At 43.6% G+C, this 12,528-nt stretch overlaps 1 protein-coding gene across 2 annotated transcripts in view; it reads right to left on the reverse strand.

Annotated features, from left to right (window-relative positions):
* Positions 1-12,528, reverse strand: part of RSPRY1 (ring finger and SPRY domain containing 1) — a 152,125-nt gene that overhangs the window by 21,767 nt on the left and 117,830 nt on the right. For both annotated transcript variants that reach the window (XR_003857735.1, XM_029608734.1), the window contains exon 11: positions 8,200-8,311. Coding sequence is in view for 1 of the 2 variants with exons in the window: in XM_029608734.1 (XP_029464594.1) it covers positions 8,200-8,311 (112 nt within the window). In the remaining variant the exon portion in view is untranslated. The remainder of the gene's footprint in view (positions 1-8,199; positions 8,312-12,528) is intronic.

Below are 12,528 nucleotides of genomic sequence, written 5' to 3' on the forward strand. Positions count from 1 at the left end.
AGGAAGAACTCAAAGGAGAGCAAAAAGAAAGAAGAAACCTGTCCCTCTGGGAAATCCTGATTTCCCCAACTCGCATCTGCTGGAGTCAGAAAGATACTGAGCTCCAGCAGAGGGTGCGCTAGCATATGAGGTGCCACTCTCGAGCTCTGTTCTGACTCCATCTGCTGGACGGGGGACATAACCCACCGTCTGGACTGATCCTGGTACGTACAGGGAATAAGTATATTACAAACATAAAAATCTGTGAAGCAAATACAGATACAATGTGAGTAATGTAGTGTTAAAATGAAAAACTAATAGAAGTCTTAAGATAGAATCAGGAATAGAAAATAAAATGTATGTAAGAAATGGCATTTAGTGTAGAAAGACCTCCGTTATTTGTTCCATCAACTTCTTAAGCTTCAAATACCTTTGGCTTCAATTTGTACTCCACTTTTGAAGTGATTTTAATACACACTGAGGATTTTATTCCTTTATTCATCCTCACAGTATGTGTTTTTCTTTCACAGATATGGTTATTATACTTTATGTCTATCCTTTTTTCATTGTGAAACACTTTAATGCATTATACATTAGTTTACTTCATGTTTCTCACATCATATCCATATCTACTTCAGGTTTCTACATTCCTCAGTCAAGAGACAGATGTCGCCAAAAATACATACTGAGATTCCCAAGGTTATGTTCCTTGAGGTCTTAGTGTCTTTTTTTTTTTTTTTTTTAAAATATGTATTAATAATGATGCGTTTGATGAATGATTTTTTTATCACTGCTGTTTCTGCACACTTTGAAACAATAAGTATCATGTTATAATATGCATCTTATGTATGTTCTTTTTATGCTTTTTAAATTACACAGTTTTATTGAAAAACAATGAGGAGTTTGCATAACAGAGCAACTCACTTGTATATTTTTTTTTAATATCCTGAGTAGCATGTATTTATATTTCAGTTAAAAAATATGCTTCCATCCCTTTGATCTGCCTCTTCAATAACATCTCCTGAACAGCAATATGAAAAATGAATTTAGAATATTAATTCAACCTTCGATACAAAAATTCTGGTATGTACAAACAGCTCAATTTACCCAAATTATGGCATTTCAAAATTCCCAGTAAACAGGGTTCTCAGTAGATAGGATGACTTAGCCATGACACATGAGTGACATCATCCAACAGTGCTGAGTATGTAAGGGAGTTTTCATGCATGTGTTGCCTTGCGAGTCCCTCAGTTGAACGTACAGCTTAACCTTAGCTAGGTAGTTGACTCTCCAGGGAGTCAATTAATTCATCCTGCTATCTACAGAAAACCCCATTTATGGTAAGCAAACTTGCTTTCTCTATTGAAAAGCAGGACTGAATTAGCCATGACATATGGAAAGTCCCAAACTGAGGGTTGCGTAGAAGAGCACTTACTGAATAAAGCAACCCAACGACACTGTGGAGAGTGCACTACTAGTGAACAGGCTGAGCAAAACTGCTTGTCCAAATTTACTGTCTCCTCTGGATAGAACGTTGTCCTGACAGGAGTGGAATATACAGATAACCAAACTGCAGCTTTGGAGATGTCTGCAATGGGGACAGAAGAGCAATGAAAAGCCATGACTAACTCGATGAGCCTTGACAAATTCTGTAATTGGAAGACCAGTCAACACACAGTAGTGCACAATACATCCTGCTAGCCAGTTGGACAAGAAGGAATGACAATGGCATCTCCCAAATCATTGGGATCATGGAATATGTTGATAAGCCTAATGTGGTTGAGTTCTCCTCCAGTAACAGGCAACAGCCTCTCACAGTCCAGTGAATGAAGGGCTTTCTCTCTTCAATGCATGTGGCTTGATTCCAGTAAAAAAGACCATCTTAGAAGAAATTCAAGAAGGGTATGGGGCACCACTCAGTTATGAAAGGACTGGTGTCACTGACTAGTCTAGTGAAAGAGATAGTGGCTAGAACACCACCTTCTAAGTAAGAGGCTTCAAGATGCCAAATCTAGAAGTTTGACACTGAGGTTCCAAAACACAAGTGGTTTCGAAACTCGAGGTGCCATCAACTCTCCATAAATTCTGATATTCAAGAATGAAGCAAGAGCTGTATTCCCTGTACTTGGAAGAAATAAGTGATGATAGCAACAAGAGACACTCTCGTTGATTAAGTATTGACATTTGAAGGAGAGAGGGAAATAAGTATGGATGCAGATCCTTGATAGAACAGGTGAAGAGAACCAGAGAACCCACCTGGTACAAGGATGAAAATATCTGCCATCTAAATCCGTACAACCCTTTGAAGTACGGCTTCCTAGCTTCAGACGATGCCCCCAAGCTCTTTGGATTATGAAAAAGAGGAGACTATAGAACATTTAACACCCTTGTCATCAGGTTGTGTGAAGAAAGGTTCAGAAGGTATAGACAATCTTTCTCGTGTGGTAGCAACAATGGCTCAACTTGCAGAGGAATTGGAAGGTGGATCACCAACTTGATGACATAGGAGAAAACATACCCTTACTGGGTCATGCTGGAACAATGAGGAAACATTTGGCCCAATCCTAAAGTACTTTCTGAACATTCTTGCCAGTAACTGCAAACATGGAAAAGCATTACAGCAGGCCTGTCTCCCACTATAGCAGAATGGTGACCAGAGTGGTCACCAGACAGACAGAATGGAACAAAACATTCAACCTTCTTGTTGACTTCCAATGCAAACAAGTCTAAGGATGGCTGCCCCAAAAGGCCATACCATTTCTTAGGTTGTAAGATCCTGTAGAAGTGATCTGCTCATGTGTAGGAGACTCTGGAAAGGAGGACTTGCGACCCAGACCCAGAAGTCTGCTGAGATTCTCGGCAAAGGGTCACAAACCCTGTGTCTCCTTACTTACTTTCATAGATTATCCTTTGATTAGTGGTTGCATCAATAATTTCATTCCTTGCATGAGATGGAAGAATATTCATAACACAAACTGAAATGGCTCACAGTTCTATGAGGTTTGTCTGGAAAAAACAAACATTCTGTAATAGACAATGGTCCTTAAGCAGTGACAGCAGAGAAGGGGGAAACCCAACGAGGAAAACATTGCTAGGACCAACAGGGGCATCTTCCTCATTGAGGAACCAACACAGGGTGTAAAAAGGTTTGATGTAGCTGAATACAGTGAGAGCGGAGGCCCCAATGAAGAGCTCTTAGGTTTATGAGCATAAAGGGAACTATATGCCCTGCTCCTGCCATGTGGCTCAAAACAAGTATTATTAACCTTCCTTCACCAAATCTATGCATGACCTGAAGTAATAAAATTAATGACCGAAAAAGACTTCCTGTCACCAGCCGTTATTCAGATAGGTATAAAGATATATATTCCTCGACAGCATAAATATGCTGGCATCACAGCTGTCACGTCATTGAAGATCCTTGGTACAACCAAAAGCTCAGATGGTAGAACTCCATGGGCTCCAGAGTTTACATCCCATTCCCTGCTATGAAAAAATGGGACAAGGTGGAGAGAGGGGCTTTTATCTTAAACTTCTCCTAGAACAACCCCCTGAACAGCCTTCATAAATTCAGGATAAGTCTCAATCCATTTGAATTCTTAGAGATTAGAGAAATAGTGGGAATAGAACCACATGCTATGCTCTCGTGAGGAACAGGCTCAAACACCTGCTGGTGAAAGAGCGACTCCTTTAATATGGACTCAAGTGAAAGGCAAAAAAATAGTGTTATGCTGGAAGAAGGGGGAAGTGTATACAGTAACCACACTCTGCAACTTTGAGGACCCAATGGTCTTTCATGACTTTTCTGCAATCGTCAAGGATCAGCAAAAAACTGATGTGCTCCAAGACCCATCAAAAAACTGGAGCCATGTAATGTTCCTAAAACTCTCAAAGAGAATATCGCCAGAGAATAGGATATCAGCTTCCTTATTGTCACGTGAATATCAGAACATATAAGGCTGATGAGAAACGATACAAACTTTCAACAAAGGGCCTTGGTGGACTTTTTCCTTCAATGCATTTGGAAAAAAGAGGGGACTTCTTCGCTGCTAAAATGTCTACCATACCACAATGGACTAAGGTAGTTGGTGGACCACTGAAACAGCAAGATCACTACTAATATTGCAAAACAATCTTCTCCAAATGACTCATATCACCTTTCCTCACCCAGAACTCTGGCAAGAGAGGCCTAGGCAAGGATAAGAATTCCTCAGATCAAGAAAAAAGGAGCAGATGCAAAGTGCACTGTTTATGCCAGGTACTCCTGCATCAATGGCACTTGCTTTGACAGTGCTGGGCTCCACAAGGCCCCTGACAGGGACATCCCCCAGCACCATCATATCCCTGCCTAACCCCAAGTCTAAGACAGATCCGGAATCTGGCTCCACAGGGAAGAGGGGGAGCCCTATTCAAAGAGCTCCTGCTCTACTCTAATGCATCTGAAGCAGTATAGCGTCTCGTGGACACTGATCTGAGATTTATGGAAAGAACAAAAAAAAAATATTTTTTTTTTACAGCACTGAAAGTGCTATTTGATGGGCTACTTAGGCAGTGAAAAAAAATGAGATAAAAAATCAAGGCCTTAAGGCCAAAAACAAATGTTTTAAAACAGAGAAAGGGTGCACAACTCATAAGGCAACGTGCACATGAGACTCTCACAAATGTTCAGTGGTAAAAGCTCAACTGAGCTAGAGAGATGGGTCCGTTTGGTGCTGTGAGATGTCGTCACCTATGTGTCATAGCTAATTCAACCCTGCTTGTCAACTGACAAAAATGCTGGCCTGTCCCATAGCCCAATGATATTGATGTGCAGAAAACCCAGTTTCAGTTCTCAAGCCCTGGATTGACTAGTTCTGGGAATGTTACGTTTACGGTTACTGAGGAAGAGAGTCTCAGCCTTTATACAACAGTGAAATCTATTGGCTGGAACCAATGTCTGTAGCACCCAGCCAATAGCTGGAGGCTAGGGAAGTTATAAAAATAGGGGAAATTCAATGCAGGCTGGTTCCAATTCATCTGAAATCCCAAAGGAGCAGGAGGAAACTGCTGGGACAAAAATTTAAAAAAAAAATAAATTAAATTAAAAAAAAAAATAAACAAACAAAAAACCCCCAAAACAAAACACAAGTCTAGGATTGTGAGGCAAATTAAAAGAACACAATTTATGAGTGATTTCTTGAGGGGATAGGAGAGGAAGAAAGTATAGAGGACAGAGTTTTTAAGGGGTGGAGAGGAGAAGGACATATGCCCAAAAATGGGAAGGAGGAGAGTAGGAAAGAGGACTGGGGTTAGGACGACAATAGATGGTGGAGGATGTGCGGGGTGGGGAAGGAAAAAGATAGCGAGACGACCTTGGGATGGGGGTAGGGAGATGATGTCCCTTCTCTGGGCTCCAATCCTGATCCTCTCCTCCACCCAAAATCCTGCACTCCCTCTACCACACACATGCCCCCAATGATTCCTCTTTTATTCCCCAGCCCCTTATGTCCCCCTGATGATCCCCTCCAGCCCCTGCTCATGTTCTCCTTCCCTATTCCTCTTTACTGCTGATCGAACCAAAACTAGGAGAAGCAGTGCCCGTTCTCCAGGATGATACATGTATTATGAAATACACACCCACTTCAACAGCATCTTTAGTGAGTTTTCATTTATAAAATATGCTTAAAATGCTGGTGAGGTGGGAGCATCAGTATGGACAATGAACACAAAGCTTAAAATTGATGCCCTCACTTCAGCCAAAAGCACCTGCTCCCCTTCCCTTTTTCAGTTCAGGAATGGGGATTTTGTTTTGGTCATGTACAACTAATGGCGTATGTGCACATAGAAATCAAGTCACCTTTGTAGCTTGTTTCAAAAATGTGAAAAGTCCAATTAATTTTGATATGGGCATCAAACTACAGTGCTAAACAGAACTGAAACATATTTCTTATAAACCCCTACATTTATTGGTCATTCTTGTTTGAAATGATTAATACACTAATTTTTCTTGCAGATTTAAAAAAAAAAAAAAAAGAATAAAACTGAGAAATAGGCAAAAAAAAAAAAAGAATATTCCTTGAAACTCACTTCCTTGAGGTAAAACAATTTGGATGAATTGTGCCCAGAGAGATTAAGCACAATAGTAATCATTTAGCATTCAAAGACCAATACAGTTTTTAAATTTAAAAATATATAAAATGTAAGGTAAAAAAATAGTTAATTTAAGATAGAAACATATAACAAGATATACAAGAATCTTTAGATATTAAGTAAACAAATTTAAATTGTATTTTTTCTTCTTTCCATAAAGAGATATATTTACTAATCATACTTTATTACAAAAAATTAGATGTGTTCAATATATTTGTGTAGGGCTCCTGAACTGATAAAAACCAATTTATAAAAATTAATTTTTCAGATTTCCACTCAGCCTGCTCCACAACTTTCAGGCAGGGCTAGTGGGCAACCAAGGCTATTGCCAGGGGCCTCAAAAGCCATGAGAAGCCCAGCCACCACTGCTGGGCTGAAGATGACAGATGCAGAACCCTAGCCAGGATCTAATGAAAGGGTATTAGGGGTGGGTATCATGAGTAAATGTCTTCTGGCCATGCTGAGCAGAGGAAGTCACAGAATTGGCACATGTGCTCATAGGCCCTGCCCCTTCTTCTGCATCCACTTCCTGCTACAAAGGAAATCCCTGCAAGGGCAGGACACTGTAAGGCCTGCGGATACATATGCCTGTTCACAGGCCCTGTGCTGATGCTCTGAAAACCTCTGTCCACTGCCTCCTAAAGATGTGTGTGGTAGACCTAACGACCAGCCAGGAAGAATTGAAATTGGGAAGACTGAGAAACAGGGAGAAGAAAAGTTGCCAACCTTCTGGCTGTTTTGTTTTGGTTTTTTTTATTATTATTATTAAGGAAGGCTGGAGGATGACAGGACTTTTAAAGTGGCCAATCTGCTAGTATTCTGCTGACTTCTAATCTCTGGATCAGCAGACACTTCATCCTCCCTTCTCCAGAAGACCTACAGATCTTTTCTGCTTCCAGCAGGGGCCAATCCAGGGTCTGATGTGGTGGCAGCTGCAGTAGCAGGAATTTGTCATCAAGATTCGTGGGCCCACACAACTTTAGAGTGCATTCCTGCTCTGCAATCATCACCACAATGTGGCCTTGAACTGCTCATTGCTTGAGAAGAAAAGAGCTATGAGGCAGGGATGGTTGGGGGTATTGATAATAGAGGGAGATATGAGATCAGCAGGTGGCCTTCTTCAGGGTGAGTTAGATCTAGGGATTACTAGAATGGTGGTTGGGGGAGACACTAGTTTACCCTGGGGTGAAAAAACAAATGTTAATCTGGGCTTAGCTTTCTCCCTCCTCATCCCCCCAACCTGGTATCAACAGATAGGAGGAGGATGGAGAGGCCTCAGGTTGGACACCAAAGGGGCCGCTGAGGGAGGGAGAGGAAGAGGAGGAGCAGGATAAACAGGACCAGGGATGGTAGGGTGGAGGGAAATAAAACATGATAGGGATAGGAGAGGAGATCTTTACTCTTTAGTTTCTACCCTGGATCCCAACATGTAACAGACCCTGCTTTCAGGATTTTCTGCTCATTTTAGTGATTAAGACAAACTGTTTTCTGGTTGGGGTTTTTTGTTTTAAACTACATACTTATTTCAGGCATAACACAACCAGAAATCTCTTTGATCCCTATTTTTTTTTCTGTGCTATTAACTGGCATCATTGCATTTATTATCCTACTGGTCAAATGCAGCTCAAATGTTGCGTCATTTTTCAATGCAGAACATCCAAGAGCCTAAAGTTATTTTATCTATTAAGCTATACAGGTATAAACCTGGCAGTAATACAACTACAATACAAAGGCACCCTCCAAGATAAATTTTGTAAAGCTTCTACCAAGTTAAATTCTTTCAATATATTTTCATTACATCTAATACAGAAATATTTACAAAAATAGGGAAATGACAACTGGAAACAATGTAAAAGCTGCTAAATATTATAGAGCGACAGGTTTAGGCTGCCTAAAATTTAAGGTCAAGCGAGACCATTTTTTGTTAACGTATTTTCAAATTTTTGTCTATGAGCTAGTAAATCATTCTAGCAGACACAGATAATGGTTTCCAACAGAAAATTACTACAAGTAAAAATAAATAAATCCTTCAGAAAAGAAAGGGATCTAGAAGTCTTTAAAAGGGAGTAAAGAATCTGGAGTTTAGTGTACCTTCTTTCCAGCAGGGATGTGAGTGGGGCTTACTTCTGGCATTATACCAAATAAGCTGCCGGCAGCCATCGTACGCACAGGAGTACTCATCATCGCCAATACCATAACCCTCCTTTACAGAAAGAAAGCACAGGCATTTAGGAACTCTGCTTTTCTCCCTTCATTTTTGTGACACTAGAGAAATAAGACAGCAGAAATAGTTTAAACACTAAAGCCATTAAATCAGGGTTTGTTAGATAGGAAATATCATGTTCCTTATACTGGCCCCTCCTTTAGGAAAACTATGGATTCAAAACCAAAATCAGTAACACTGGCCAACGTAAATCTAGCACTCTAGGAAGGTGAACATTACTTGCATTAGCCTGTGCTAATGTTAGGACAAAATACTGATGACCTTGCACCAATAAATTAATGTTGATCGCTCTATTAAGCCTCCCTGAAGTCAGCCAGTCCCCTTCATTTAGGAGGCAGAAAAATGGTACTTAGGGAAATCTCTCTCAATTTTCCTTTACAGAATAAAATCCAGGTCTTGTAGGTTTAGCATTGGACTACATTTCCCAGTTTTATTTGTACAACATATTCCAGGAATCTAATTCTGTCCTTTCCTGAAATATAACAGCTTCATGATTGCTGCAAGAACCAGCAAGTCTTGAGCACACAGCTATCAGAAATGCACTTTCCTGCTCCCAGCTTCCGTCATAAGCTGCGCTGGAAGCAAAAATCCGGTGGGCTCCACGGAAAAGGAGACCAAAAGGGCCCCTGCATGGACAAGTGGTATGCCATGCTGCACATGCCCAGGACGGCATGGTCAAAGTTCTAGAAAGTTTGACATAAAGGTTCTGGGAGCAGGCTCCATCTAATAATATCACCCCACTTGGGAGAACTGCCATTCCCTGTACGTACCCGGATCAGTCCAGATTCCTGGATTTATGCATCCCTGCCAGCAGATGGAGACTGAGGAAGTTTCACCGACACTGCTTGATAAACCCTAGTGCCACCTGCAGTTCCTCAATATTTCTCTGTCTCCAGCAGATGGTGCTAAACCTGCAGTTTGTGATTTGGACAGTTTTTGTTTTTGAGCCTTCCTCCCGGGGGTCTTTTTTGCTTTTTGGGGATCCTAAGGGGTTCTTATCCTGCCCAGTCGAGGCGGGCGAACCAGGGGTCTGGGACCTCTGTGTGCTTGACTTGTGCATCCATGGGGTGTAAATCTAGTGGTCCAGATCCCTCCCCTTCACGAGGCCGCTCTGGCGGCTGCAGGCTCGGATACCTCTTTCGGGCTGATGCAGTAAAGTGCGCTCAGGCTGACCGCACTGTTAGCCCCCGTTTGGCCGTGCGTTTGACGCGCTATTTTTACCCCTTATACAGTAAGGGATAATGGCGCGTGGAAAACACGCTGCCAACCCCCCTGAAACTAATAGCGCCCGCAACATGCAAATGCATATTGATGAGCCTATTAGTTATTCCTGCGCGATACAGAAAGTAAAATGTGCAGCGAAGCCTCACATTTTACTTTCAGAAATTAACGCCTGCCAAAGGCAGGCGTTAATTTCTGCCAGCACCGGGAAAAAGTGTACAGAAAAGGAGAAAAAAATGATTTACACCCTCCGACTTAATATCATTTATTTATTTATTTATTATTTTTATATACCGGCATTCGATCTGAGATATCACATCGGTTTACATTCAGGTACTGTAGGTATTTCCCTATCCCCAGAGGGCTTACAATCTAAGTTTGTACCTGAGGCAATGGAGGGTAAAGGCCTCCGACTTAATATCATAGTGATATTAAGTCGGAGGCCCCAAAAATAAAAAAAAAAATTTTTAAATCTGCCCGCAGCCTGCGCTTTGGAAGATGGACGCTCAATTTTGCCGGTGTCCGTTTTCCGAACCCGTGGCTGTCAGTGGGTTTGAGAACAGACGCCGGTAAAATTGAGCGTTGGCTGTCAAACCCACTGACAGCCACTGCTTCTGTCAAAAAGGAGGTGCTAGGGACACGCTAGTGTCCCTAGCGCCTTTCACCTCGGGCTCTAATTTGCATGTTTCTTTACTGAATCACGTGCCCAGGAGAGTGAGCGCTCGCCAGCTCTCTCGCGCGACTTACTGCATTGGCCCATTTGTCTCTAAAAGAAGCACTATTATTTTATATTTCAGGTCTAAGCTGGTGCCTCTATAAAAATATTTTTTGTTAAAAAAAAAAAAAAAAAAAGCCAGAAGCAGATGTTTTGAGAACCGAGAAGGCTTGCTGTGCGAGTGGCTTCCTCTTCCTTTAAGGCTACAGTGTGGGGGGGGGTGGGGTGTCTTATCTCAGAGCAAGGTAGGTTTGTTTCTGGCACAGGCATTCCCCCCCCCCCCTCCAATGCGATGACCTGCAGGGCCTGTGGCTCTGCTCGTGCGCAGCTCAGTTGATCTCGATTGGGGGATGGGGAGGAGGAAGTAAGCCATAGGTTGCTGTTCCCAGCCCCCTGCGGTGGGGGCGGCCAGAACTGCTGAGGCCTTTTTCTCTGGATTTTGTCTTGCTGCTGCATGATGCCTATTTGGCAAGGCAGCAAGCAGAGTGCAGGGCTCAGTTTTCCAGGACTCTGCCTGTCAGCCAGGCTGAAAGCCCTTTGGGGGGTCCCCAGGCAGCATGGCTCCAGGCTCAGTCGAACCTCCCAAGTCCAGCGGCTGCTCGGTCCTCCTCTTCCTCCTTCGGGTACCGGTCAGGAGTCAGACGTTATGCTCGAGGTTCCTGGGGACACCGGGGAGAACCCTGATCAGGATGTCCCGGTCGACCCAGGGGATCCGGGGACTGGAGGGCCAGACCCAGGGGACAGTTTGTTCGCCTCAGTCCCTGAGGGGGATGACAGAGGGTGGTTCACCTTTTTCGGAAGGACGAACTTGAGGCTTTATGCCTTTGGCCTAACAGGGCCTGGGGGTTAAAATCCCTCGCAGGAGTCCAATTTGGAGGGGCTGATCCCGTTTTGGATGGTATGCACAGCCTTCCTACAGCTTTTCCATACCACATATCGGTGAAGAAATTGGTGGAGGCAGGATGGTGTTTTCCTGATTCCAGTCTCAAGGTGGGGAGGGGCCATGTCAATGATTTATCTGGTGCTGGAGCAGGCACTGGAATTTTTTGCTCTCCCTAAGGTGGACGCTGCGGTTTCTGCGGTCATCAAGCGAACGACTATCCCATGGCTTTGAAAGACGTTCAGGATCGCAAATTGAAGATCCATCTCAAGCAGATTTTTTAGGTCTCGGCCTTGGGCTTCAGAGCCATTATTTGTTCTAGTTTTCTGCAGCATGCGTGCCTCCACTAGGTGCAGCAGTTGCAGGAGAGCCTACTCAAGTCGGGGGAGGACGCAGACAAGGCTGAACGGATTGAGGCAGCTGTGGCTTATGGGGCGGATGCGCTTTATGATTTGGTGCAGACCTCCTCTAGGGTAATGGCTGCCAGAAGATTGCTTTGGTTACATAACTGGGCCACAGATGTCTCTTCCAAAGCACAGTTAGGATCGCTTCCCTTCAAAGGTCGCCTCTTATTTGGGGAGGATCTTGAGCAGCTAATGCAGTCTCTTGGAGAGAATAAGGCCCTCCGGTTACCCGAGGGTAAGCATAAAGCCAAAAGGTTTTTTCAGATGCTCTGATAAGAGATCTAGACCCTTGAGTGCCACGCCCTGTTCTCAGAGGCAGTTCTCTCCTCGGGGTCAGTCCTTTCGGGGTGCTCGGAGGCCATTCTGAGGAGCTGCCAGAGGGTCTATGGCCAGAGGTAAGTCCTTGCAATGAGGCAAGGCTGGTCCACTCCGTCGTTCCTATTATAGGAGGTCGCCTGACTCAGTTCTATGACGAGTGGACCAGAGTTACACAGGACCAGTGGATTCTCAGTGAGGATAGAGACAGCTATGCTTTAGAATTTGGTCAGCCCATTTGCAAACTGTTTCTAAGTTCCCCCTGAGGTCCCGGGAGCAAGCAGTCAGCAGTATGGGAGACCCTAGATCATTTCTAACGCCTGGGGGTGGTAATTCCAATTCCCTCGGCGGAAGTTCGCGAGGGAAGATATTCAGTCTATTTTGTGGTCCTGAAGGAGGGCACATTTCGTCCAATTCTCAATTTGAAAAAGGTAAATGCAGCGCTCGAGGTTCCGTGCTTCCAGATGGAGACCTTGCGGTCAGCAGTAGCGGCGGTTCGAAAGGGAGAGTTTCTGATTTCACTGGATCTCACCAAGGCCTATCTCCACATTCCCATCCAACCGGACTCGCAGCATTCTCTCCGCTTCATAATTCTGGGACGGCTTTTTCAGTTTCAGGCCCTTCCTTTCAGCCTGGCCACGGCCCTGCGGCAGGAAGGTGT

The sequence above is a fragment of the Rhinatrema bivittatum genome, chromosome 7, assembly GCF_901001135.1.
Source record: "Rhinatrema bivittatum chromosome 7, aRhiBiv1.1, whole genome shotgun sequence".
NCBI classification, from domain to species: domain Eukaryota; kingdom Metazoa; phylum Chordata; class Amphibia; order Gymnophiona; family Rhinatrematidae; genus Rhinatrema; species Rhinatrema bivittatum.